Source organism: Pogona vitticeps, chromosome 2, assembly GCF_051106095.1.
Source record: "Pogona vitticeps strain Pit_001003342236 chromosome 2, PviZW2.1, whole genome shotgun sequence".
NCBI classification, from domain to species: Eukaryota; Metazoa; Chordata; class Lepidosauria; order Squamata; family Agamidae; genus Pogona; species Pogona vitticeps.
The window spans coordinates 233,262,288-233,285,921 of NC_135784.1; the positions used below are offsets into that span (position 1 = coordinate 233,262,288).

Consider the following 23,634-nt stretch of genomic DNA (forward strand, 5'->3'; position numbering starts at 1 on the left):
GAGATCCCTGATATATCCTCCACCTTGGTTTCACTTCCCCCTGGTCTGAATAGGCTCGTTAGATGGACAAAGGATTGGGGATGAATGAAAATCCCACTTCTGCTGTCCTTCTCCACCCATTGTCATGGGTCGCTAACAAAGAAGGGCTGCAGAACTGGGATTTTTACTCACCCCCAGCACTTTGTCCATCTAATGGGCCTATTCTTCTGACTCCTTTTTACTCTCAGACCATCCCACTTCTTCTGTTTTTCTTTTAAACATTTTGTTTTCTCTTCCTTTCCCCTCCTCCTCTTCCTCCCTTTTCCACCTCCCCTAGCAGTCTATTCCTTACTCTGTTCTCTCTTTCATCCCTCCTCCTGATTTTGACAAATGCATCTCCTGTTGTCCTTCCTCTTTCCAGGGCAACAAGCAAGGCACATGGATGGGAAGTGTTTCACTTCTGCCCCTTTCTCTCTCACATAGCACTGCATCAGCTAAGTACTGCAGTTTCACATATCAATTCAGTGCTATGCTACTTGTCCATTTAAAAAAAGCAGAGAAAAGGGCAATGTTAATGACAGAGGAAGACAGGCAACTTGTGCTCTCAGTGAGAACTGTAGCAATTTGAAGTGTAGACTTTTGCCCTGAAAATTGCTCTGGACAACTAAATATCCTTTTTGAATGACGTCAGAAAAATAAGCACCATAGTGAATGTTGAATTGACCCTAATCAACACGGAAGAGTTTCCCTCTTACTTAACTATAGTACAGAGAAATGCATCCAATGTGGTTTTACCTTCATGGTGAAGCAGCAAACTCTTCCCAGCCTCTGCCAACGAATGACTTCTTCGGATCTAGGGAAAGTGTGGGAAACTTTATTCCTTACCACTGAATTATTTCAGGTTTCCATTGAAGGTTTATGCATGAGCAGATAATGAAAAATGGTCACTTAAGCATTAGCAAGGTGAACACTTCCATTTCTAAAACAAAGTTGGGCTATTTCTGTCTTTCCAGATATTATTGGCCTCCAGTCGCCATTGTCCCTTGTGAAGACCAAGAAGGGTTGTTGTCCAAAAACATCAGGGAGGTCAAAAGTTGTCCATTCTAGCTATAAGGAATCTTTAAAAGTTACTAGGAATTGGATGTGTTATCAAGCAAATCTACTGACTATAGTCATTGAAATCAGTTTAAGGACTTCATGTAATTTTGTGGAGCTCAAAATAACTTGCATCTATTTGTATTCCGCCACCTAATCACATACAGTACTGACTTCCAAATTAGAAATAGCTCTTGAATTCACTCCATATACCGTACCTGTCTCTAAGTCTTCCCCGTGTGTGTTCTTGCCTAAATCCATGCGTAGTAGGAAAGTATCTGAATTTTGAAAGTTGCAATTTATTACCAATACAGAGGCAGCCACTTATGCAAAGAACTAGAGATGATTTGCAAAATCATCCAATAAACAGCTGAAGCAGCAAAAACTTCAAAACTTCACCTTCCGGGCCCTTCTATGTTGAACAGAAAAGGCCACGCTGGCCGGAGGACCATAGCCACATTTTTTGAAAGCCTGCCTCTTTTTTGGTATGAAGAAGCCTGAAAATTAGGATGTTTATCGGAGTCAAGCTGTTTTCTGTCTTCTGGGTTGGCCACTGGGGAATGAATCTTGTCAGCAGTAGCACCCAGGAAATGGATTAGCCTCCACACACAACCCCTCTAGGGCCAGAGCAGAGGTATAAAACTTGGGGAAATCTGCTGCAGGTATCCTCCAGGAGCCACCCAGAGTGAGCAAAGCCAATATGAAGTGGCCAGATGTTGATTTCCTGCTATGAAAAACTGTGTGCATGAGGAAGAGTGAAACAAACATTGCATGGGATCATTGAGACACATTTAAAATATGTGCTGTGGCTCCTCGGGTCCAGCAATGCACCATTCTTTGCTGGGGAGGTTTTTGTTTTTATGTATTTTGTTTTGAGCAGGTAGCAAGGACATCAGATGGGACCAAGGTCAACAAAAACAGCCCTGGGGAGTATGGGCAAGTAGCATCAGGGCCACACTTGGTTCATCCTGGGCTAATAGAAGTTTTTACTTTTGCCCTGGATTTTCAACCGTGGCTTGACATTTTAATGCTGGTTTTAGTTACCTTCTTTTCCATTTTTAATATTTGTCTCTGTTCTTTCTTGAATTCATAACTCTTTCAAATTGTTACTTTTATGATTTTGTTGTTGGAAAGATTTACTTGTTTTTTGTGGGCTACAACTACCAGGGCTTTCCACCCGGGATTGCTGATACGCAAAAATCTAAATAAAATAAAATAAAATAAAATAATCTAATGGCTGGAGGATGCTGGGAGTTGTAGTTCAAGAAAACTAACTTTTCCACCCTCTGCATATAAACTACTTTTGCTTCCATTTTGTCTGTCTTACCATTTCAGCTGAGAATACTGCAACTTCTCAGGGAATGTTTAACACTGCTTCTTGTAGTAGCTGATGGTCATCCTAGCTAAATTTTGTACAATCACACAGAGACCCAACATAATCCCAGCAACAACATGTTTCTTTTTATTTTTTATTATTTGGACAATTTATATACATATGTACAAAAAACACCTATGCCTACTTTTTCTTTTTTTACAATTTCATGTGATTTACAAAACAGGACAGCAAAATAACTTAGAAAGGATACGAATACTGTACAAAAATAAAATGGATTAAACTTGTAAAGGTTGGTATTTTACAGTGTTACAGATTTGTTAATCTGTAGTAAAACAGCATACTGAAGAGCATTGGAGGTCTGGTGCACACTGGGCTGAGTCCATTAGCAAACAGAAAAGAGACCTGTGTAGAAGACCTCAAGATTTTTCACAAAAGATGTTGTATAGCTCTAGTTTAAAGCCATGGCTTCTCCAGGAAGGTCTTTCAAAACTGAGGAGAGGAGCTGCCTTCATGTCAGCACTCTTACGGATTTCCAGAGTAACGTGGCAAATATATTCACAGAGAACTTGGTTTTGCTTTCTTCTCAACAGCTGCAATTGTCCCTTTCCAAACTCCCTTTTGTTAACAAGATTATGCCTGATTTTACGGCACTGTGAAGTTTGCACATGAAATTCACCGTCTGCTTTTACACCAACATGAAAGTTGTTTTAATTCCTTTGTTGTTGTTAGTGGTTAATCAACTTTGGGCAGCGCCTGATGTTACTTTTGGAAGACTCCTAAGAAGCATGACTTACACCCCAATGCTAATCATATTACTTGAAAACAAGTCCCACTGACTTCTGTGAAACTTGTCTTCAAATATGTGTGTGCTGAGAAGTACAGCCAAAGAAAGAGTCTTATGCTTCTAAGAGTGGATTCATGACCCTCCCAATGACTTGGCCTACACATCTTTTCTGGGGCACAGGCATGTAAGTTACTTTTCCCACAATGCAGTTGCGTGGTTGTATTTGGGCCATATTACATGTTTGTTGGCAATCATAGGTCTGTAAAGCCTTGACACCACTTCTCTGATGCAGGGAAAGGACACTGCTTGCCAGAGAAAAGCAGCAGGACGACACACATCCTGTAGCAGATTTTGTCTCTAACCCACCCCAATTTCCACCTGCTTGACTCAGCTTAGTTAAAATAAGCCCGCTCCGACAAAAGCAGAGCTTGGAAATGTGTGTGTTTCATAATGGCTGGAGGATTCCAGAAGTTAGAACCACCCCCACCCCATCCCCAACGTAGCATTTCCAAGCTCTGGACAAGAGACAGTGGTGGGCGGGGAATATTTAAGCAGCACTCCATTTACTATTTCTGTAACTCATCCTTTCCTTCCCGACAGAGAAGTGGCATCCAAGATTCCTAAAAAATGCCTGCCACTGAACGTGTAGCTCAGTCATTTAAGACCTGGTTATGCACACCTTTATCTATTCAAAGTAGTGTAGGAAGCAGTCCAGTGTCACTCTGTGGCCCAAAGGGCTGGTGCATCTACTGGCCCTGCTGAAGATCTCACGGTGGCAAGTGTTCTTCCACCACAAAAAACCAGAGCCATGCAGCTTGTAGTGAATGGGTTATCTGGTAACAGTTTGTGTTAGCAAACTAGATGTCTTGTTGCCCTTACCCAACACCATGAGTGAAAACATGCAAAAACAATCGGCAACAAGTCAGACAACCTACTCACGACAACCCTGTGGCCGTGCTAAAAATGAACCCTGCCACCATAAACAAAGTAGCCTTGCACACTTCTCTATAGTAACATTTAAGAGTAGCCTTCTCATAACTTGGCACCCTCCAGGTCTGTTAGACTACATTTCCTATCATCCCCAGCTAGAAGGGTGCGTAGTCCAACACAGGTGGAGAAGGCCCTGCTTAGCAAAAAGGCTGATTAATAGTATTACACGATTTTGAATATTAAATGTTTTTGGATTTATTTTTGGCTGTTGTTTGGGGGGAAATTAATGGATGGAAGATCATTAAGAGAGAATAAGCCTAAGCCTAAAGTTATACATTCCATGATAGCCTTTGCACATAATTTTTTAAATGAATAAAAGGAATAATTTATGTGATTTTTTTCCTTCTTTCTTTTAAAATATATTCTGCCTACAAGCTGTGCATAAATGCATTTTAGGGCACAGCCAAGTCTTAACTCAGGCTTTTAGATTGGCATGGTTAAGGCAAAGCTTATCTCTGCCTCCCTTAGACCGTCAAGGTCTACGGGGCTAGAAGAATTACAACCTCCAGGTGGGGGTGGAGGCAGCCATGCAGTGTGAAACTGCATCCAATGGGACTGGAAGCTAAGTGCCTTAACCACCCTGTCACCACACCTGAGCTTTACATGTGCCTGTGTGACTTGATTCTTTATGAAGGAGGTGTCATTCGTGTGCCTCTACCTTGCTTCGTAGTAAAGATGAAGTACAACTGCATTCAGCATCCTGACTTTATTCAGTTAACACTGCACTTGGCTTTCCTCAGAGCAACAGTATAGCTCCAGTGACTGTTGAATTGATAGGGTTTCCCCGAGAGTTTATGCTCTGAAGAACTGGTCTCACAGAGAAGGGGAGGACAGTTAGAATAACGTGTATTTTTTGGGAGCTGCTGGTCTACCACATGGTCCTCACCCTAATCAAACAAGGCAGCATTAACAGTACTGGTAAAGCAGAATATTTTTTATATGACAGCGATAGAAATAGCGAGGCTATCTACTTTTATAAGGAAGAACAAATGTCCCTACGATTTATTTTGGACACCAGAAATTAATTTTGGTTTATCATAAAACAAACGTTTCAAGAAGCTGAAACGGAGGTAGAAAGTGTGCTTGGTTTCCTGACATGTCTTCACTGAAGAAAACGCATCCCTTTTTCCTTTTGAAATGCCATAGATTGTTCTTTGCCCCTAACACCTTTATTTAGAAGCCGTTCTTTTCGCATAGACAGGTTTTATAATGAACCACATAGGTAAAAATGCAAGATGCATACTGAGTTCTAGTGCTGGAAGCCACGGACGATTGTAGAATATTCTACTCTCTGAGATGTTGTTTTATTTTTCTAGGAAGCTAGCTTTTTTTTTAAAATCAGGTGAAACAAGGAGATACTGTCATTGCAGGTGTACTTTACAAGAGTTGTATATGTACAGATTCTTTACAAAGATGGGGCAAATAGATCCTGGTATAATCCCACTGGCTGCACTGTGAGAGATACGGATATATCTATTTATTTATCTACAGATATATAGATATATCTCACAATGCAGCCATGACAGCTGCACCTATTCTTCCTTCATGCGAAGGAGGAGTAAAGAACAAAAGACTAGGACAATGTTTCTGGGGTTGTTGGGGGTGTCTGTAAACATAATTTCCACCATAACAAGAGATGGGGGGAAGGAAAGTCCATCATTACAACCTTTGTAAGGGTCATGCGTTTAACATTAACAAAGATGACAGGTTGGCTAGATGCAAGAGGTTCCCCCCACCCCCCCCAAAAAGATCTATTTGCTCCTGCTTTAAACAGATGAAATATTGCCATTATCATTAAATGTGTCACACCTGCCACAGAGGGTAAGACTGCAAGGTACGTAGTGGCAAAGCTTTTTATGAAAGTTTTACATACCTCCTGCATGGTAGTTTTGATTACTTAATTGTTATTGTTGTTTTCTTTCCAGACTCTGTACAACAGCTGCAATTTATGAAAAAAAAGGTAGAAGTCTGTTGAGAAGTAGGTTTTAAAAATGAATGGTCATCTCCATTTTCACAGAGAATGCTTTGTGGGTGGGGAAGAGGTCTGCTCCCTCCATAAATGCACATAGTTCCCATTGGCTGATACAGGAATCTGGCAAGTGGACGAAGAAAATGCACCATTGAGAGAGAGAGAGGGAGACAGTCCTAAGGGGGGGAAAAACCTTTAGAAAAGTGGTAGCTTATCAAGATGGTAGCTGCTGTTATGCATTCATTCCAACAAAACACAGCAGAATAAAGCACTGTTAGTGGTATTCATATAGTACAGTACGGTATACAATTCTCAGATGAAAGTCTAGGAACAGCTGAAAGAGGAAAAAAAATGTTTTGATCTCACACTTCTGCCAGATTCTTCAGGGTGGCTTGTGGTGTTGTTATTTTCCACCAATGGCAGGTAAATTGCAGAGCCACGTATGTGTGATACGGGCTTATTCCTTGTTTTCCTTTTTGCTTGGTGATTGGTTTGTATGCATCTTTTCTGTGAAAAAAAGCGTAGCTTATATTCAAAAGTGTAGCTCATTAAAAAAAAAAAGACCTGATTACACTGAACAGGTCTCCTTCTGTATAAATTTCAGCTTCGTTCTTTCATTGTGTTTTCATTTTTGTATACCAATCAGGCAATATGAACAACAGATGTAATGTTTTTTTTTCTTAACAGTCTTGAACAGGATGAATTACTGAGGAAGAGAAGTGAACCTTCTAGCAATGTGCCATGGAGCCTGGTTTATGGAAATACTGAGGTGAGACGGAAAGTGGTTTTACTCATTTTTGTGTTTTTTTTTTGTTTTGTTGTTGTTTCAAATACAAGCAGCATTACATTAGTCAACAAAACATGTCCATGACACAGCAATCACAAAGAGCTTGGAATCACTACTGTGGTGTCACAGGTCAAACCACCCAGTCAGACATATATACACCAGTGTTGATTCTTTATATAAAAAGTTGCATTATTTCTGCTGATCCCCACACGGCCCCCCCTCCCCACTCCCACCCATCAGCCACTGATTTAAGACTGTTGTTGGTAGCATAGCAGGGTGGATGGGACAGAAATGTTAAATCTTTTAACTTCCAGCTACATGTGCTTTAAAATGCAAGTAGGGGAATATCACTGTACAGTGGTGGACGTTTTTGTGCTGATCAGTTACGCCTTTTGCAAGAGGGGGCACCTCCTACTCCACCTCCTCCAGTTGCAGTCTGTCGTTCAAAAGGAGGCAGAGCTGGCCTTTTTCGATCGCTTGATCATGCTGGGGTGGAATTCGGTATGGCGCCGAGCATGCTTTGTCAGGTGGTCACTCCTCATGAACCGCTTCTCACAGAGGGGGCATCGAAACTGCTTCTCCCCAGTGTGGGTTCGGTAGTGCCGTGTAAGCTCATCGGAGCGGGAAAACTTTTTAAGGCAATCTGGCCATGTGCAAGGGAATGGTCGTTCACCTGCAGGATGGAAATGAAAGCACGAGAAGATTACAAGAGAGGAACAGAAATGTGACAGCTGAGGCTCATTTATTTTTCAATAGAGAAAATAATTTGAGAAAAATTAGGTAGCGCTGGGAACAAAACAACATGGTGGCTCACACATTATAGTACAATCATTTCAAAATGTGTTAACAGAATCGAGAATCTGAATTTGAATATCCAAATGAGATGAGGGGAAGCCCTCTGATGAAAAGCCGGTCAAGATACACCAAATAACCAAATATGGTCAATAGGTGCCAAATACACAGCTTTCCACAACACTCCATTCAGAGGTTCCCATTTCTCCTCTGCAAGGGCTGAATTATATGTTACAGATGTTCTGTCATTAGCACTAAAGTCGCAATTAGTGTTCAAGAGTCATGACTGAGGCAGTCCTTCGCATCTGAGAAATCCGATTTGCAAAGAACAACATGCTTTTGGCCTGACATGCAATCACAAAACCAAGCAAGTTCTGGAAGGTGGGAAAAGTTCTTGATGTGAGATAGTCAGACACAAGCAGCACTTTAAGGATCTCCTCCTTCTAGTAATGGACTATCTATTATGTATAGTTTGGTCATATGCTATCGAGCAGCTAAACTTGTACCAAGTGTTAAAAACTATACATTTTACTATCGAGCCACAGCTTTTCTCATTCATATTCAGATAGTTGGGTTTTTTTATCTGTGTAGCTCAAAAGAATGGGAAACTCATTGGTGCCTTTAGCTCCAATAGCAACCCAGCAACAGCAGAAATCTCCAGTACTAAGCCCTTTTGCTATGATCAGGGAACTCTCCTGCTTGTGTAACGGCCAAGAGAGAAATCAAATGGTGGATACAAAGCACTCTGCCTGTGAAGCTATTACATTCCAATAGAACAAGATTCTGCCCAACAGTTGCTGCCTTTAAATTTGGCAAATCACAGGTGATGGCGCTACATCAGAAGGGCACCAAGGACTTTACTCTTCATGCGTATCTAGTTACTTTGTTAAACATGAAGTCCAAAAGCCTAAAAGTCATTATAGCTCCTCAGCTCTAACAACAATTCTGATTTGTGAGTTAGAGCAAGAAACAAAGGAAAAGGATGTTATGATTTTCAACAACTTATCACAGGTTAATATTTTTTTTTTGTTATTTGTTCTAGAGGTACTTTCTCCCTCAAATGCATTGTTTTTAATATGTCTCAGTAAACATGAAATGTGAACAAAGATCTGCACAAATAAAGGAGACAAACCTAGCCTGCCAGACTTCCACAAAGGAGATACTGTACGTCTCATATTAACAGAAAGCATCACCAGAATAACTACAGAAAAAGGTTTTCATTTCTTTCTACAGCATTATTAGGATCATCATACAAGCTGGCACAGCCCTACCATTAGACAGATGAAGGCAATTGCCTTACGTAGCCCCCAATCTCCTGATTTGCCTGGTTGCTCCTCTCTTTCACATGACAGCTTAACTTTGTGTACCACCACAGTTTGTCCTCCAGTGTCTCCATTATCCTTCTGCCCTCAGAAGAGGTAGAGGACATCTTTTCATTGCCAGTGTTGAAATTAGGTCAATTGGCTAGTCTGGTCTGCTGGTATACATGGAAAGGCCCGGGATGGGGGCACAATATTCCTGTCTGTCTTGGGCAGCAACATGTCTTCAGAAAGTTTTGTCTCTTCCTGCCCAAGTAGGAACCATCTCAGCATTTCAAAATTCTGTGCATGCAAACACAGCAAGATCAGTTCTTAGATTTACAGATCGGAAAAACAATATACTTGAAAGTATGATCCACCATGACATACCAATTTAACAGATGCCCTCTGCATCAACATGTAGGCAGCAGAGTTATACATCACATATATCTCTATATTCACAAGGGAATTTAAGTGTGCATAGCGGTGCACTATTGTATGGTTGATACACCCATTAGGTCTAAAGCTGCAATCCTTGCGCTGCTATGGGGCTACTTCAAAATAAATTTTCACATGATTTTTTTAAAAATATGGATGCTAAAAGTAAACCACAGGAAGACTCTGATTACAGAAGAGTGTTGTTGTTGTTTTTTTACCCTGAACAGGAGGGTGATTATTGAAACCTCATGTATGTGTTTGCTATCAGGGTAGTCTGCCATCTAAATCCTTCCATGTCCTACCGTGTTTCTCCAAAAATAAGACAGGGTCTTATATTAATTTTTGCTCCTGAAAACGCAGTAGGGCTTGTTTTCAGGGGATGTTTTATTTTTTTCTTTTATTATCTACATTTATTCAAATACAGTCATGTCATCTTCTGGTTGTTGCACAAGGGTGGACGGACGGGTTTCACTCAACTGAGGCTCATTTTTGGAGTAGGGCTTATATTATGAGCATCCTGAAAAATCATATTAGGTCTTATTTTCGGGGAAACAGGGTACTGACTTTAAGGGTTTCATTGTTTCACCCGAACATATATATTTCCCCCAATATCTGCCAAAGATGAATGGTTTTTGTTGTTAAATGCAGAAGCAGGCTGGAATGCTGGTGGGAATAGTGTGTACTGTTAAGGTCTTCAGAATATTGCATCTGGGCGGTTGCCATGTGGTACGAGCCAAGGATTGAGAACAAGGACGGCTTAGTTTTCAATGAATCATCTCCACAAACCTGTGTCAGTGTTCTTTCCCTCTTCCCTTTCATGCACACCAGCAGCTTGTAAGATGTGATTAATTATTTTTGTATGTACCCGTCTGCTAAATCTCTCTCACTTGGCATCTTAATAGAGTCAACTGTAGCTGTGAGGAATGAGACTGAAAAGGACTCACATTCCAAATAAATAGAGAAAAATAAATCTGCTCTAACTTCTAATCTGGTTGATTTGATTAATAAAATGTAACTCCATTCCCGCACCCCCAGCCCCAGCCAATTACTTCAAAACACCAAGAAGGACTTGATACGACTGCATGTCAAAACCCACCCGTTTCCCAAGCAAAACGCAGACAGCTCATGACATCTGCTATCACAGCCATTTTACCCTCAGCAAACAACTGTTTTACTCCTACAGACTGGTCTCATAAAAACTAAAACATCCACATCACAGATCTGTGAATATGACATAGCTTGCTTGATACTTGTACCCACACACTACTCTCAGCCCTTTCAAACCCAGTGGAGAGGACGGGACTACAGTGGAAAATGCTGATTCCAAATCCGAATCCAATGAAACTTACACAAAGAAAAGGTAGACATTGAAGCTCCTAAAGTGTCCCGTCTCTGCAGAACTGCAAGATGTGCATGACCGGTATGACAGAGAGCAAAATGCATTATGTAAATCTCAAGCTATGCATATAAGCTTCTTTGTCACTAAAAATGGAATTTGAGTATAAGTGGAACTTAGGCGAGAGGACAGTGGGTTGAAAAAGCATGGAAAATGTGCTGAAGAGTTTGCAGCTTGCTATGCCTATCCAGAGCCCCTTCATCTATGCAGAATCTGAACAGGACTTCAGAACCCCACATGGGTTTCCTAGTTCGATTCAATGGAAGACTGATGACTAAAAGGACAGCAGCACAGAGAAGCATCTTTTGATGAAGTGAGCCGAAAAGTGAACAGAAATATTGACAAGCGGGTGGGATTCCGTGTGTACTTTTTAGACAGAGATTAGAAAAGTTACTTTTTCTGAATGAAACTCCCAGCATCTCATGCCAATGTGACTACTTGGCCTCAGATTCCATGCATCCATGAGGAAGTGCTACATACATATTCTGAAAGGACGTTCAAAAATCTTATGGACTCAAAACTTATTTTCCTAAAAACAAATAACAAAACGAAAGCTGTGATGACTGGGAATCAAAGTGAAATATCAGGTTTGCTGAATATTGTCAGCCCTGTCATTCTAAGTGGATGGGGACACTTTTATGTTCTTCCCAAAGAAATCTGAAAGTAATAAACACAGATATGGATGCCAATTTTTTATTCTTAAATTCTTGGTGATTATGGCAACAGATACAACAGCCAAAATCCTTTTGTTTAGCATTGTAGTATACATCCGTTGAACGAACGGGGCTTTAGTGGGTCAGGTCTCCTCCATAAGTTCAATTGATTCAAATGGGCCTACTGTAACAGTGACTTACTTTAGCATAGTAAGCTGCAGTTAGGAGTAGGCCCATTTAAATCAATAGAACTTACAGAAGAGTTGACTCACTAAATCCCTAGTGATTTAAAGGGCCTGGTCTAGTGTGATTTACTATGCTAAGCAACAGGATTTTGGCCAGAGAATCAACTTGAATGGCCTTGTAACTACAGTAGTTTAAAAATAACAGAAAATCTGTATTGGATATGTTTAAATGTTTATTTAATTAAATTTCAACAAGAAACCCAAGTTAGGACAAAGTATCTATTTATAATTGAAAATGGTTGTAAACCAATGACTGTTTTATCATAAAGTGAGCCCCGTGGCACAGTGGCTAAACTTGCAGTGTTTCAGTTAAGTATCTTTCTCATGACTTGAGTTCGATCCCAATGTGTTTGGGTGGCCGGCTCAGTGCTGACTCAGCCATCCATCCTTCGGAGGTCAATAAAATTAGTATCCAGCAATGTTCTCACTACGCTGCACAGGTGCACGGTTGCACACAGCTGCCTCAGTGCCGCCATTGATGCCTATTTGGTTCCAATCACTGCTGGAATACCCCCCTCCCCCATGCATAGTGTGAGGCCCCTGTTCAGTGCTGGTGGAAATTTATAGGGAATGTTGGTACCTAGATTACTGGAGGACAATGTGTTTTTTTGCATAATTATGTTGTAAACCAGCCAGAAAGTGCTCTAAACACTATGTGGCAGATATAAGTCAAAATAATAAAATAAATAAATGCCCCTGAGGTAACTGAAGTTATTCTATCTTGCTATTTGTGCTTTCCTTACAATAAATTTGGATGATAGTGGGCAAAAAAGTCAGTTTTTCAAAATAACAGCTCCAGAGCTTTGGAACCTTCTCCTAGAATAAGGTAGGAAGGCTCTGGAGTCACTGTTGTTTGTGGAGGACTGTAAAATCAAGACGATTTCACCAAAACTGTGAGGATTTAACTTTTCTAAGACCATTGTGTTTTATATATATGTCTTCTACTATTTATAATTGTGTTTCATTTCTTTTTGTGTAAACATTTGTAGTTTGTAGGGAAATAATACTCGTATAAATCTATTTTAACAAAGAAACTAACATGAACAGTCTTACAAACATTGGTTAAAATCCTGTTGCTCAGTTCCACATGTGCAATAATGATGACCTCATTGTGACAAATCACCACTGATTCAAGGCAATTTCAGGGGGTGTATGAGTTATACACGGTGCCACAAAGGTGCACGTACCCTGAAATTGCCAGAGGAAGCTTTTAATTGTTGGTGTTTTGCCATGAATGACATCATCACCACTGTGCTCATGAAGCTGCACAACAGGATTTCAGCCAATGAATATAGGAGGCAACCTGAGAGCCCACTAGCTATCAATTCTGGCAGCTGTCTAAATTCAAGCGAATATTGAACGTCTGGCAAAGGAGAAGACAAAGACAACTCAGCATTAATGTATCTGGTAAACTGGTTCTCATGAGCTATGTATATTTGTACATTTGGGTACACAAGAGTGATTACTTATTTTTTCATAATAATGAATGTTACTGAAGTTTAAGTAATGGTGCAATGAGAAATTAAAAGTTCAAAGAAAATACCGAGCCCTTTTGTTAATAGAGGCAGACACACAGTGGTTCTAGATCACTGATGGCCTTTTTGTGACCCTTACAAGATTGCTGGACTGCAGCTCCAACCCACTCTTGTCAGCACAATCAGTGGTAAGATATTGGGAACTGCATGCCATTAGTTATCCGGAGGACTATTGACTGCCTGCACACCCAAACACTGTGAAGGTTTGTATGGTTTCACAACACGATTTGGAGAAGAAAAACCTAGTAGGCATATGAATGCAACTTTCAGTAAAAAAACCAAACAAGCTTGAATCGAATCTTAGATCTGATTGCCTATTTCAGGATAACAATGAATGTTCAGATCTAAGTCCCCAAAACACTACTTTCCTGATGCTCCATTTTGTGTTTCAAGGGTTTTTCCCTCCCCATTTGTCACCACTGATACTGGTGGTATGCATGTTGATATTGATTTTTGTATTCTGAATGCTTTCAGTTTCAATTTTTAATGTTGTTAGTTGTAGCTGCATGGGAACAAGGAATATGATAGTGACTGCCATTTCCTTTTTGGTTAAATTCAGTTATCAAAACATCTCAGGCAAATCTCAGAAGGCTGTTTAGTGGTTTTCTTTCAGAGAACTATACCACAACAGAGCCTGGACAGGCCTCCTTTGAGAGCCTGACACTCACTTTTCTACAGGCAATTTCAAGATTAATGTTGCCAGGCAGAGTTATGACCCTCTGCTATAGCAACAGTGGGTGGGTGGGTGAAACAAATAATCCTCCAGATGTGTTAATCTGCAACTCCCTAATTTATTAGCACTGCCCATCCTGTCTTGGACTGATGGGAGTTACAGTCCAATGACATCTGGGGAAGCATACAAACTGCTATTGTCTTGAAACACATCAATTTAAGATTCAGTCTGGCCACAGTTTAGCCATTTAGGATGATTCATATTTGGAAGGTATGGCCAAACTGATAAGTGTGCTGAAGATCATCAAGGGATTGTTTCATTCCATCCTCTAGTAGACAGACAAGCAAGGAAAAGGACTATGTGTACATTTCCATTCATTCATGCAGGCAGTAAAAGGACTCTGTGTACAATTTCATTTATTCACCAACTGTTAAAGCAGGGGTATCAATGGACAGGGATAATGGAATTTGTAATTCCAAAAATGTTTGGAAGGCAGCAGGTTCCCCACATCTGCACTGAATAAAATTAACCAAGTAATGACTCATAGAGAAAGCCTCACAGTAGTTTTAATAGACGTCAGCTAGGGGAAGCTATATGTTAACAAGAAAAAGGAACATTATGGGCTTCAATGTACTGTTCTTTATACACAGATGGATTTTCTGAGGAACAAAAGGACCTTTTCTCTCAATGTCCCAAATTACATGCCAGCAACCTAAAGCTTATCAGATAGCAGCTGAAAAGATGTTTCCACGCAGGCTCTTTCAGTGGGAAGTGATGTGATGTTCTCTGAAACAATGGACTCATGGCATGTGCCAGCAGCATCACTGCACAGGTGCCAGGACAAGTTGGCAGGACCTGAAAAAGATGCCCTGCCTCTCTCGTATCGCTCCTATTTACTTACACCCACACAACTGTGCTGTCTTACTCTTCACACTCTTTCCCTCTCTTCTCTTCAAATCTTACTTTAAAAACAACAACAGTTTTACTTTTGCAGCCAAATAAAACTGTATAAAATAAAGCAGAACTTGAGTGATCCCGTAAAGCAGATGTGGGCGAAATGAGTGCAATGGGCCACATGCACTGTCCCTTAGCTCCAAAGAGTCCCCTGTGTCTCCCGCAAGGCAAATTCCCCCCCCAAATCATTACAAAAGAAACACACTGGGTCCCCCCCCCTTTCCCAAAGCCTCCTGAGCAATATCTTTTGCTTGGAGAAAGTCCCAGGGCCTCCTAAGCCTCCTCACATCCGAAGTGGATATCTAGTCAGCTTCTCTCCCCTTGCCTTCAGTGTGGTTTCTGTTATTCCCATACCTGGTGCTCCCTGTGGGGGATGCTGGAGGTGAACATTTGGCTCCTGGGCACACCAAAGAGGCTCGCTCCTCCAGTAGAGCAGAGAACTAAAGAGAGGAAATCCACAGTCCCGAGTAAAATAGGTTCCCTGATTCAATCATCATTTGGGGGTCTCTTCTTAATTATTGTATTTGTTCACTTAAGAGATGTTTAATGTTGGTTTGTAACATGGATGTGTTATTGTTTCACTGTCTTGTAAACTGCTGCAAGTAGTGCTTTGTACTAAGTCAGTGGTAAACAAACAAACAGTTGGAAACATCTACAGTACCTTGGTTCATAGTACTAAGACTGAATGTACAGAAACACTTGGTTTGCACCATGGAATCTGTACATGGAATCTTCACTCTGTCTATCACCTCTATTGCCTTCTGCTGATTAGACAACTCTAGGGCCACTCTTTTTCACTCTGGCATCGTTCATTTGTGCTACACTACACTACAATATCTATCATCTCCAGCCAAACATGGCCATGTTGGCAGGGGATGACGTGAGTTTTTGTCTAACACAACTAGAGGGCACAATATTGGGAAAGGTTGCCCTAGCTAATCTGCCTTGGCCTTCAACATCTAGACACACTAGAAGTGCCAGCTGGAGCTTATGCAGTTATTTCTGCACAAGTCAGTCAAGGCATTCAGATGAGCATTTTCACTACACAAAAATGGTGGGTGGAGTAATGAAACAGGGGTGGATAGTACAAAAATTATTGTGGGGGAAGCAATATATTTGGCAGTGGTGGTATTCACAGATGAAACAGAAGATTATAGAAGAAGGCAGTGTATTGGTGATAGGAGTTTGAAGTATGAAAAGTGGACAGACGTAGTGGGAGCATATTGTGAGTAATTCACAGAGTACCAAGTAAATCCGTATTTTAAAGCAAATACTTTTAAATAGGCTAGGCCAAAAAAAGTAAATGCTGCCAGCATGTTAAGATCCCCCCAAATAATATTGATGATAATGTGTAGAGATGGGTACGAACCACTGGTTTGGCAGTTCGGTGGGATTTGTTTCCCAACCGAGCAACAGATCTGCAGTTCAGCACCCCGCCCCCTCTAGTGGGTGCCCACTCACAGGCAGCACCCAGAGAAGGTGGGGGCAGGATGCTGCCACTGAGTGGATGCCCGCTGGAGAGAGTGGGGCACTGAACTATGGTTCAGCTGTTCGGCTGAGAAACAAACCCCACTGAACCACCAAACCAGCTGTTCATGTCCATCTCTAATAATGTGCCATCAAGTTGATTCCAACGTATGGCAACCTTGACAGGATTTAGTAGGTACAACATATTCAGAAGGGCTGCTGTGGATTTTTCGGGCTCTTTGGCCATGTTCTGAAGATTGTTCTTCCTGACATTTCGCCGGTCTCTGCGGCCAGCATCTTCAGAGGACTGGAGTAGGAACTCTGTCCATGCTCTGTTGGTGTTTGTTGGATAGTTGAGTATTCATAGCTGTGGGAAACAGCTTTTGTCTTTTTTCAGGAGATAGGGCGATCAGCATGTTTTTGTTGTGATAAGGGAGGGAGGAGGGAGATATTATCTGTCACTGTGATTGATGGGTGTCGTTAGCTGGTCTTTTTTGTGCAATGATCCCTGGCCCTTGTGGCTGGGTAGAGTTTGCCGACCTTTTGTAGGTTGTATTTTTCAGAATGGAGCACCAGGCCGTGTTTAGTTTTCGGCCTTCTTCTTTCCTGCTGAAGTTCTGCTTATGTTTATGGATTTCAATGGCTTCCCTGTGCAGTCTAACATACAGATTGCTGGTGTTGTCCAGTACTTCAGTAGGGGTTTAATACTCTCTCCTGGGAATGACCTGGGACTGTGCAACTTGCCCAAGTCTACCCAGGAGGCACACTGTGGAATCAAACTTCAATCTTTGGCTTTGCAGACACATACTCTAACTCACTGAGCTATTATCACCTTTGCTCCTAGGAATGGCAGGAAAATCATGATTAGAGATGGGGGGGTATTCATATGTTGATACGAATATCCCCCCCACAGGTGGAGATAATGAGGGTCTGGCCCCATAGAGACGGACTGTCCACTCACAATTATGCCACAGTCGTGAGCTGTGCGGAGCCTTCTTATTGTTGAATTGCTTGCGATGGATTAGCCACTCTGCGACTTGGCAGAGAGGATCATCATCCCGCCTTCTGCCAGGACTGGCTAATCTATCACGAGCAACGGATAGGAAGGCTCCATGCAGTTCGTGACAGTGGTGTAATTGTGAGTGGACAGTCTGGCTCCATAGGGCTGGACCCTCGTTATCTCCACCCGTGGGGGAGGGATAGTCATATTCGTATATGAATATCCAGATCTCTAGTCATGATAAAAGTAACCTGAATGGACAAAGCAGCTGAATCACAGCTGTGATATCTATACCGTTTTCCCCCAAAATAAGACCTAACCTGAAAATAAACCCTAGTATGATTTTTCAAGATGCTCATAATATAAGGCCTACCCCCCAAATAAGCCCCAGTTAAGTGAAACCCCGTCTTCTACCACTGTGCAGCAATCAGAAGATGATGACATGACTGTATTTGAATAAATGTAAATTGTTGTACATGAAAAAGAAGTAAAAAAATCCTTGAAAATAAGCCCTAATGCATTTTGGAGTAAAAATTAATATGAGGCCCAGTCTTATTTTCGTATATATGTCTATAAAAGTAGCTAACACTTAATCCATGCAGTTGTGTTGTAAGGAAAAAAAGAAACTTAGTTTTCCGTACTACTCCATCTATTTTCATGAAATTCCCATGGAAACTCCTGTACCGATACCTCTTTTAGACACCAAGTTGGCCAGATCCTGCCATGGTACTGTACTGTTTTTCTAAATGCTCTCATGAACACAATATTATGTTAAAGTGTTCCCATCATCATTAATTACAGATTAAAACCAAGATTTTCTATTTCCTTCCACAAAGCCTTCACACATATTTGGCTATTAAAGGAAACCTTCAATTCCTATTATGAGAAGTATCCAGGAATGTACCTCTTCTTCCTGTATGTTGCTGATGTTACGTGGTTTTGAGAATGAGAAACAGAGGCAGTTAACAAGGCTATTAATAGCACTCATAGAGTAGCAGGGAATCCACTAAAATATAAGAACTGGTGTTTACCTTATTTAAGACTCCTCTTGCATACGTGAGAGCCTGGTAAACAAGATTCAAGTTGTACTGGTAAATTCAGCTTTTGCAAAGGGAAAACAGATTCAGTGTGGAAACAGAAAAAGTCTACAGAAGAAAGATGACAGCATAACAACAACTCTATTAAAACAAGCCCTTCTGACTAAGCGCCCTGGAAAAATCACAGAGGAAAATAAAAATAGAGGTACACTATTAGAGTTTTGAATGGAAACAAAAGACACCGAGGCTCCGGAATTGATTATAAAGGTTCCTCAGGGCAAGCTTAAAACCCACATTGCCTGCTATGACTGAAGTGGTGCTATGACTAAAAACTTACAGAGATTACTCCAGAGGTCTGAGGTAAATGACTGGCTAAGATGATCAGTTGTTTCTCTTAGACCTTCCTCTCCTGCACTTGCTGGCTGGCCTTGAATTTTCCTACTTGGCAGTGGTTTTAACAGATCAGCTATGCTTATGCTCAAGGCCTTTCCATTAAAATAAAGTAAAGAGGCCTCACTACAAGCATCCCTATAAGCAAGCAGCTGGCCTGGCAAATTCAATGTGTGGGGTATGTTTGTACTAGGCCAACAGTGTTACAAAAGACTCTTACTGTATAAGGGTTAGGCACATTGTTTTCAGATAAGTCCCCGGGGGGGGAGTAAAGCTAGATCTACCTATAACATCTGCTCTCCTTTGTTTCTGTAAAATGGCCATTTAAAAATGCACGGTACATACATTTTAAATACTTTTAAATCAAGGGTGGGCAAAGTGCACTCCACAGACTGCATGGGGCTCTCAGCCCCCCCCCCCCCGGCAATTCTGTCAAGACTTCCCAGGCAGTCCTGACCTCCTCCCTCTCTAATCTGGGCAACATCTGCCCCAAGATAGAAATCACACCCCCAGACGGTTTGGGAGGAAGAACTGGCACTGTACAGCCCATCTCTGCTCCTTCCACCTCAGTTGTAGCATAAAGTGCAAATTCTTCCCCCAAACCATATGGAGGTGTGATGTGTCTCCCTCCAAATAATTTTTTTAAAACTATCACAGCAACTTTTTTTTCTAGAAAAGCCCCTTTAAGACCAAAAACAGGACATTATTGGGTGTGTAATACAAACAGAACTTCCCCAAATGGATATCCAAGGGGCCACAAGTTGCACTTGAGGGTTCTTTGGGGGAGCTGAAGTAATTGGAAAGAGTATGTGGGCTGTCCAGGGAAAAGCAAAAGGGCCTCTCCCCCAATTCTGGGAAGACTCCTGCTTTAAATTACAGAATTGTCCAACATTCTATTTTTGTTATTAAATAGGCAGGAAGAGCGGAAAAAGAGAGAGAGATCTGCATTATGTTAAGGTACTTTATCCTCAGGGCCTAAAATAGGGTAGAAAACTCTTGCCTCCCTCAATTCTGCTGGACTGCAGCTCCCAACGTCCATCACCATTGGCTTTGCTGATTTGGGTTGATAGGAATTAAGAGTCCGAGATAAGTTGCTCATCCCTGCTCCAACAAGGATTATTCTTGTTCAGTTTCCCAGCCCAGTCTCCTCTGGGATGCCTCAAGCAGCAAAATGCTTGCGCAGATAATTTCCTTCTATGACTTGTTGTGCCTTCCTTTCCTAACTGACAATAAGCACTGTACAGTCCGACTCCTGAGGCAACAGAGCATGCGCCATACCTACTGGACTATATGGAGTGGGGTGTTTGTTCCTTTGGAACACTTTCTTTGTCAGTAATGCATACCTCATGGTTCACCAAGCATGCTGCTACTTCTCCCCTTGTTTTTCAGTCAGTTGTTGTTACAAGCAGTGCAACCAAGTCCTCTCTACTGTATGGCGACCCTATGAATAAGAGATCTTCAAAATGTCCTGTCCTCAACATCCTTGCTCAGCTTTTATAAACTCAAGCCTGTGGTTTTTTGAGGGAGTTGGTCTATCTTGTATTTGGTCTTCCTTTTCTCCTGCTGTCTTCAACCTTTCCCAGCATTATTGTCTTTTCCAGAGAATACTGCCTTTTCATTACGTTCTCAAAATAGGGCAGCCTCAATTTCAGCATTTTTGCCTCCAGAGAAAGTTTACGCTTGATTTAGACTAGGACTCACTTGTTTGTCTTTCTGGAAGTCTAGGCTATCTGCAAAGCTCTCCTCCAGGGTCATGTTTCAAATGAATCAATTTTTTCCCTGTCAGCTTTCTTTATTTTTTCCCTGCCATCTTTCACATCCTTATATGGTGATCAAGAATACAAGAGTATGGATGATCTTGTTCTCTTGTTAGACATCCTTACACTTCATGATCGTTTCTGATTCCTTCATTGTTGCCCTTCCATGGCTCAGTCTTCCTAACACTTCTTGGTACAATCTTCATTTGGATTGTTGACTGAACCAAAATATACAAAATCTTTCACTAGTTCAATTTCGTCATCATCGACATTAAAGCTGTGTAGTTCTGTAGACATGATTTGTGTCTTCTTAATGTTCAATTGCAGTCTTCTTTTACCTTCATTAAATCTGGTTTCAAGTCGTTTCTGCTTTCTGTCAGTAAGATAGTGTCATCTCCACATCTTAAATCATTGATGTTTCTTCCACCATCTTTCACTCCTTCTCCTTCTGAATCTAGTCTGGCTTTCTGTATATGTTCTGCATACAGAAAAGGGGATAAAATGCACCCTTATCTGACACCTTTGACTATAGGGAACCATTTTGTCTCTCCATATTGTATCTTGATAATACATTATCAGGATAATCCAGTGCTGAGGCACACCCATTTCTTTTAGAACAGCCCATAATTTCTCAAAATCTACACAGTCAAAAGCTTTGCCTTAGTCTACAAAGTATAGATCGATCTTTCTTGTCAGCTTTCTTTAGTCTGTTGTTAGTCAGTGGAACTCCTTGCTACAGGATATGGTGACGGCATCTGGCCTAGATGTCTTTAAAAGAGAACTGGACAGATTTCTGGAGGAAAAGTCCATAGCAGGTTACAAGCCATGATGGATATGTAAAATCTCCAGGATTAGAAGGAAGGTACCTCCAAATGCCAGATGTAAGGAAGAGTTATGAGGAAACAGGTATCTAGTTGTCTTGTGTGCTCCCAGAGGCATCTGGTGGGACCACTGTGAGATACAGGAAGCTGGACTAGATGGGCCCTTGGCCTGATCCAGCAGGACTCTTCTTATGTTCTTATCTTATGAAATTCTTTGGTGCGCTCCACTAGGTAGGAGATACCTGCAATACTATTTTGAGTGCCTGTCCTTTTTCAGAATGCAGCTTGAATATCAGACATTTCTCACTCCATATAAGGTAAACACCTTTGTAGTGACATCTTGAGCATAATTTTGCTTGCATGAGAAATTAAAGCAATAGTTACTGAACTCCTTGGCATCTCTATACTTGGAGATTGGAATATATATTGAATGTTGCCAGTCTGCGGGCCATTGTTTTGGTTTGCATATTTGTTGGCATATCCTGTACTTTTTAGGATTTTGACAGATTCAGCCTCTGTGGCTTGAAATAGTTTTATTGGTATCCAATCTACCCATGATTATTTATTTCTTCCTAGTGCTTTCAGAGCAGCTTTCACTTCACTTTCTAGAATTATAGTTTTTTTCCATTACAGGATTCCTTTTCAAAGGAGCCTCTCATCCTACTATTTCTTCTATATAGGTCTTCAGCACACTGTTTCCACTTTCTCTTTATTTTCTCCTGGCCAGATGGTATGCTTCATTCACAGGATTTCAATCTACAATTGGGTCAATAGAGTTTAGTAATGCAAATCTGTTCCTTATGTGGATTTTAAATTTGTCAGGAATGTTGTTTAAACCAGTGGTTCTCAAACTTGGGTCCCCTGATTTTTTTTGGACTGCAGCTCCCAGAAATTCTGGCTAGCACAGTAAGTGGTGAAGGCTTCTGGGAATTGCAGTCCAAGAACATCTGGGTATCCCAGTTTGAGAACCACTGTTTTAAACTATATTTTGGCAGTATGATGCTTTTAGTGTTGTTTTTCAGCGTTACTTTACATTCAGTCCTATCAGTACTCAAACACCTAAGTTATCTATTAGAAGACATATCAATTATATTTTAAAATACCTCAGTTATATATCCTAAAGCAGTTGTCCACAACCTGGGGTCCCTAGATGTTCTTCAACTAAAACTCCAGGAAGCCTTCACCACTATCTCTGCTGGCCAGGATTTCTGGGAGTTGTAGTCCAAAAACATCTGGGGACTGAAAATTAGAAACCACTGTCCTAAAGTTTCATTCACTAAGTCAAATTCAATATTACAGTTTTTCCAGATAATGAAGTTCTTAACTCCAATGGGTTTCTGGTCTCTAATAAGGTTGGGCCTTAGCAAGGAATCACTACAATGGTATTCTACAGAACATACTGTACATACAGAACATGTAGGGCCCTGAGACAGGAAAGACAACAGTGTCCATTCATGTTCACTCTCCAAACGTAAAACTCAAAATATGTCTTCCAATCAAACCTAATCCAAAACATTCAACTAAACTCCCATTCTGGGACATATGTAATAATACACATTCACATTTTTGGGCAGAGGCAGGAGACGTTGCCTTTTTAGAGTGTAGCTCCCAGCGATCATGATGGCTATGGTATTCTGGGAACTATAATCCAAAAAAGTAACTTTCCCCATCTCATATTTAGGATAGGAGCCACATGCGAGCATCATGATCAAAGGCAGCATGCCTCTGAATACTAGCCACTGGGGGAAAAGGGTGTGTGAGGATTTGTTACCCTAGTGGCCTGCTTGCGGTCCTTTCCTAGACACTAGGTTCACCTCTGTGGCAAACAGAATGTGGGACAAGATTGGCTTTTAGTCTGCTCCAGTTGAGGTTTTCTCACTATGTGATTTCTTGAGCAGCCTGGCATCCTCCCAATGCTTTGTACTCTCTCAGCACAGTGAAACACCAGTTGTGCTGGCTCGTGCTGACGGAATCTGAAGATCACCAGGTCTTCTACTCCTGCCCTCTACCTAGTTGTTCTGTTTCTCAGAATTGCCTCTCCCCACATTCCTTCTTACATTTTCCCAAGTTGAAAAAAAATGGTGTCAGTTTCAGCCAAACAAATGCGTAAACTAGAACAAATATACATACACAGAAACACACACTGTAGGCTAAAAGTCCGAGTTGAAGTAAACTCATTGAATCAGCTGGACTTAGTTGTTCACTTATCAAATCTCATTCATTCAATAGATCTATTCT

General features: G+C 41.2%; 1 protein-coding gene across 2 annotated transcripts in view; it reads right to left on the reverse strand.

Annotated features, from left to right (window-relative positions):
• Positions 1 to 2,529: 2,529 nt before the first annotated feature.
• KLF9 (KLF transcription factor 9) overlaps positions 2,530 to 23,634 on the reverse strand; it is a 33,080-nt gene continuing 11,975 nt past the window's right edge. For both annotated transcript variants that reach the window (XM_072992203.2, XM_072992202.2), the window contains exon 3: positions 2,530 to 7,613. In XM_072992203.2, the coding sequence (XP_072848304.1) occupies positions 7,384 to 7,613 (230 nt within the window). In that variant the 3' untranslated portion in view covers positions 2,530 to 7,383. The remainder of the gene's footprint in view (positions 7,614 to 23,634) is intronic.